Here is a 5,915-nt window from a genome sequence, read left to right on the forward strand (position 1 = left end):
AAGAGCAGTAAAATTAGTGCCATTGAGCTAAAGCAAACAAGTCATCATTTCATATATCTGAGGAGAAAAAAAGTAGGTTAATAAAGAGAATGTTTATTGAATAACTATAGTAAAAAAAAATGCTAAGAGAAAAAGGACTAAGGACCCATGAAGATACAGGGCAGGAGATGAGACTGTCATCTTAATGCTGCATCACTATTTCACCACTTACATTTTGAAGTACCAGCAAGATCAAGATCAGATAAGCAAGGGATCACAGAGAAGTGGAGATAAAGTGAGGTATTGAACTTCTCAATTTGCATGATGGTAATTTCAAAACAACATTCAGATTTGAAACTAAAGGAAAGAGAAGAGCAAAAGCACCCAATCCTTGCTCAAGGAGGCCTAGGGAGAAACTTTTCAAGGCCAGTTGATGTGGTGCTGCAGAAGCTCAGCATGGGATCATAAAAAAGCCTCTAATTAAAAGTAAATCTTACAAATAAGATGAAAAGCACAGTATCATCACATGATTTATGGGAATCTCTTGGTACCAAAATAAGTGTTAGAAAATAATTGTCCAGTCATAATCCAAGAAATATCCACAATTGAATACTGTGCTCTTGCTTGCATAGGCATACAAAAAACAACTGACGCATAGAGCTGCTTAATTTTGTGCTGTTGACCATTAATACAGCTCACATTAAATACTGGAGTGAGACATCTATATTCAATACTCACAGACACATTGCAAGAATATTGCCCTTTTGAAAAATTAAAGAATAACATCTAAGAGCTCCTGAAAATTAGAGTATTAACCTCAACACATAACAAAATATCAATTATTCTTTAAATGTAAGGGCATGGATTAAACAACACAAAAACATTCTCTCTTTCACACTGCTGCAGTTCACTAGTGACCCAAATGAACCATCCAGCACCACTGCTCCTAATTTTTTCTACTTCGGAATGATTAATAAAAACTACCATTTTTATAAATTGATTTGAGATCTTCAAATGAGAGGCACTGGCAGTATTATTTGTTGTTATCATGCATATAATATAATCTAGCATAAAAAAGAAACAAGCCTTAGAAAATGACCTGTAGAGATCTATCACCTCCCACTGACCTCCTTCAAAACATAATTTGATCTATTTCAGCCTTTTATTGCTCTTTGGCATTAGTAATCCACCATTTGATCATTATAAAACATTCAGAGCAGATGTGCCTACAAACAGAGCAGATGATTTAAGTGGATAAGAACAGGAAGATATGAACTCTCAAGAAACAAAGATCCTGAGTTTATGCTAATAACTGTACTTTAAAAGATTACATTAAGGAGAAACATATGCAGATTTCCTTAAGCTCTTCTATTTTGGAGTTAAGTCTCAAAAGTGCTGCTCATGTCAGGCTACTTTTTCTTGTAGTTTCTCACAGTATTCTGAGTATTTCTGTATTACTGTTTTCCCAAATTTCGTTTTTGCCCTTGCTAAATACCACAGCAGAAAAGACATCAGTGTCCTGTTGGCAGAGGGAAACATACTTGTTATGTAATCAGCTATATAAAGCTGCATTTGTTCTTTTTCTGTTAATATCATAGAGGAGAACAAACACAATGATAAGATGGAATCAGCTTTACTAGAATGAATTAGTCCAATGGCAAATACGTCCTAACTTGATTACTGATCAGAATTGGTGAGACAGATTCTACGTTCCTCATGAATGAAGATACGTTGTAGATGCAACAGAGTTTTTTATTGTCAAATGATATTTAGGAATCAATACCCTTTTATATACAAAACTGGGACAGAACTAGCAAAACCAGAGCACTGAAATAGCATGTTATAATTAAAACAGTAAAAGGCATAAGCAAGTTTTACTTATCAAAAAACAATTTAGAGTCATCTTTGCAGTATAAATCTGCATGGGGTGGGGGGCTATTACTGGTAATTTAGAAACATGTAGAAAGCCACTGACATAAATTTCCTCAATATACATTCCACACTGCTTTCACATTTCTTATTCATTTCTCACTTTTGTATGTCTTCCTTAACTTTACTTAAAGTAAAATAGCAGTTCTACCCAGTAGGAATCCAAAATAATCAGGAAACATAAAAAAACATGTGTGGATTGAATACATGTATCAGAAATCCTTTAGATAAAATTTTATAGAGAGTATCTCAGTTGTACTTTACTGGACAAAGTGGGGAAGAAAAAGAGGTGGCGACCTAGAAACTTTTTCTAGAAATTAGTCACTAGGAAATGTTCATCATTTCTCCTGTACTCAAATTTGTTTCATTCTATTATTTACAGTAGCATATTTATCTGTAAAAGTTAAGCAACTTACTTTGCAGTGGTCATACTGTTGCTGTAAGGTTGGAACATCCCCTCCAATGGGCATTTGCTTTTTCAGTTCTTCATCTTTCACATTCAGCCACTTGATTAACTCTTCCAGGGATGTCAGCAATCTGTTCCATTTCTCTGCACTGGCCTCCAAGTGAGCTCTGTGAAACAACATTAAAGCATGTTTAAAGCCCTGAATAGCAAAAACAGCATGAGAATGCAATAAATAAATAAAATTGCTCCATCTTTAAGTTAGGAATGTTTCAAGTGTTTAACCGGAAAGCAATTTGGTATTAAAATAAATCTCTACTTCAAAACATTCTTGCACAGCAAATCAAAATAAGCAGAAGAAAAAAAAAAGCAGACAAATACGTACCTGATGCTTTAACTAATCTAAAACCTTGAACACTGCACATCTAAGCAACATAAAGAAATGCTGTGTTTTGTTGCAATTCTACCATCACAGTGCATGAAATACAAGTGTCATTTTGTGTGCTAAAGTACCACGAGACTGAACTCTCTCATGCCAGGACCTTGACTCTCCAGCAACAAAAGCAGCAAGTTCTCCCAACAGTGATCAACAGGGAATTGCCTGTGCTACCAAACATATAAGTGACACAGATTATTTAATACATCATCTTTAGTCAATGGTAAGTTACATGAGAATTAGCACAGTGATTCTGTCCCTCAGTTTAACTGACAACCCCCAGACTCCACAATACCCTTTTCAATCATTTTCAAAAACACCTTGACTCGATGGCTTCTCCCTGCAGTGCCTACACGGTTGCAGGGAAATCTTTGACAGGTAGAAGCTACCCCTTTTCAAGTACAGTTGTTCTATGTTATGGATTCCTCTGAGAATGGCACAGATGTAATCTATACCAGTAAACAACAAATTCTTTTTCCACACAGCTGATGGAGTATGGCTAAGTCCTTTTCAGTGTAGTCTGACACCAGCATTGCACCTTCCTGCCCTGCTTCTGACAGATGCGTGAACTGAACTTTACTACTGTTTCTCACCTTTTCCCTTTCTTATTTTGCACATGGTTTTTTTATCTTCTGTTTTTCTGATTCACTGTAACTTGCATCTTGAAACTATCACCTGGCTTCTCTTGTATTATTATGGCATCCGAGTGAATCTTTGGGACTGATAGGAGAATGGTTGGATTGAAGGGGTGATGCACTGCAAGGTTAATTTCAAGGCCAGCTTAGGTTTGGGTACCCTGGGATTTCCCAGTGATACTAGGATAGATGAACCAAAAAAGCAGTCAGTAAGAGTGTATGTGGGTGGGGGGGAAGAAGAAATTTTTTTAAATTCCATTTCTGAAAAGTATAAACTAACTACCTTACAGATGAGGAACCTATTCTCCTACACTCTGTTCAGGAAAGCACCTAGGTAACTACTTCTGAAAAAGAAAATAAATAAATTTAAGTATTTGCTAGAAGCAATATTTTACTGCCCACAGTTTTGTGCATCACAGTTTCTATTGTCCCTTATTGCTTTCACCAATACCTTTCTTTCAACACTGAATCCAAGCCAGCTGCTCACAGCCCAGGCCTAAACAGCTGAGCCAGCAACCTGCCCTGCAGTGAATTACAAGCAAGCTATTACATTCGCAGTTATATGTGTACTGGGGAAGCGTGTCCTGCAGGCCTTCCATACTGTCTCAGCTCTCCTGGCCTCTTTTCAGTTCTTATACTCACTAACCAAAATTATTTTCAAGGCAACCAACTTGTTCTTCCCATACAGATACTATTAACTGTACAGCAAGTAGGTCCATAAGGTACCTGCTTCACAGCTGCAGCATTCACCATAGTTGGCCCCTGAAAACCCCAGCCATGCACAGAGATACACTCCCATAGCACATGCAATGTTTACCTTCTCCTTTTCACAACTAGCTTGACAACCTATCAAAAATGCCTTCAGAAATATCAAGCTGCAAAACATCACAGAACCACCTCTCCTTTCTGGAAGTGAAAACACAGTTATGTTCCCTATTAATCAGGCAGAGGAGATGCTCTGCCCTCTCATCTAAGTCAAGACATTTGAATTTGCAGTTTTACTGTTAGACTCACAGATTCTTACCAAAAAAAACCAAACAAAAAAAACAAACACAAAAAACCCCAACAACAAAAAACCCAAAAAACCCAAACAAAAACCAACAAAACAACAATAAAAAAAAACCCCAAATACCCCCCAAAAACCCAAATTCCAACAAAAAAAAACACCTTTATGAATTTGTGGAGAAAACCACAATTAAAAAGTTCAGATCTATATCTTTGTCCATTTGATAGTGAAATCTCTATTCATCATGATTTATTACTGTATCTAGCACATATAAGTAGCACTCATCTCTCACCTCTAAAACTGGCATTCTCTGAGGTTTCAAGATTCTGCTCTAATTATTTAGCAGAATTAATGTATACAAAATTAATTGGAAGTTTTGTAAGGGTGGGGAAATACTACTGCAGCTATTTAAAGGACTTTAGGGTGACTCACTGTTAATTTAACATACAATGCAATAATATTAATAGTCACAAAACCTAATTTGATATTCATGTGAATTATGTGACATATGATACTAGATTAAATACATTGTAATTTACCACCAATGAGTACCCATCTGCATGCCAGATTAATGACAGTAGTAAAATATCACTAGCACATGATTTCAAAATCCAGCACAAGCTAAGCTTGTCAGGGTAGAACAGTAAGGAATAGGGAGAAAATGGACTACACTAACAGGGACTTGAAAATTCTTCTTTGAACACAAAGTGAGGTAACCTCTCTCGTGAAAGGTCAGAAAGACATTATAAGGAAAGAAGACACACAGGGGAAAACATATCACATCAGCCTGGATGTTTCCATAATGCTATCCTAATCTTATCAGAAGCAATACTGAAAATAAAAACGAGATGCAGCAGCAGCTGAAGGGCAGATACAAGCATTCGATTCTCCCAGGGAGTGGAAGCACATGTGTTCAGTAAACACCATTCAAAGCAAATGCTAGACAGGAGGAAGTGAACCACAATATGCTCCAGCATAAATTTTAGTATTACAATTCCATTTGTCATATAGACATTATCAGAGAGAGTCAATAAACTATGCTGAAGTTCTGAAATGTTTCTTGAGCTTCTTTGCTTTCGAAGATGGGATTTCTGGCCTTTGTGTTGGAATTGGTACCTCTACTGAGACCCAATCTGCAAAAAAACCTTGAGGTGTTTGTGTTCATGTGGCGAATGAATTGGCAATCTCCAGGGATTTGCCAGGTCAAGTGGTGGCTTAAGAATCTGCTCTGATAAAAATACAGGTCAGTTACAGATGATTGTTTGGTTTCTAACACTGGTTGTAGCAATATTCCCCAGCATCAACCACCTGGTATTCAGAAGCACTCCTAAGGGAATCCTGGATGTCTGAAAAATGCAGATGAGACCCTCTCACTGACTAGACCGAGAGCATCCCCCCTCCACCCAGGCTGAAAAAGATCATCCAGAACAACAGCAACTCCCCTTCTGTTGACCCTCAGAGGCTCTCTTCACAGCTGGAGACCACCTCAGCTTTTGCTTCTGCTATGGAGGTAACATTTTTCCTGCT

At 37.2% G+C, this 5,915-nt stretch overlaps 1 protein-coding gene across 1 annotated transcript in view; it reads right to left on the reverse strand.

The window, feature by feature from the left end:
• LOC104548598 (utrophin-like) overlaps window positions 1–5,915 on the reverse strand; it is a gene marked incomplete at its 3' end in the record, with an annotated part of 165,727 nt that overhangs the window by 25,578 nt on the left and 134,234 nt on the right. Inside the window, 1 exon segment of the mRNA XM_010194667.1 lies at window positions 2,325–2,481. Coding sequence (XP_010192969.1) covers window positions 2,325–2,481 — 157 coding nt within the window.

This window comes from Mesitornis unicolor, unplaced genomic scaffold (assembly GCF_000695765.1).
Source record: "Mesitornis unicolor isolate BGI_N332 unplaced genomic scaffold, ASM69576v1 scaffold1691, whole genome shotgun sequence".
NCBI lineage: Eukaryota > Metazoa > Chordata > Aves > Mesitornithiformes > Mesitornithidae > Mesitornis > Mesitornis unicolor.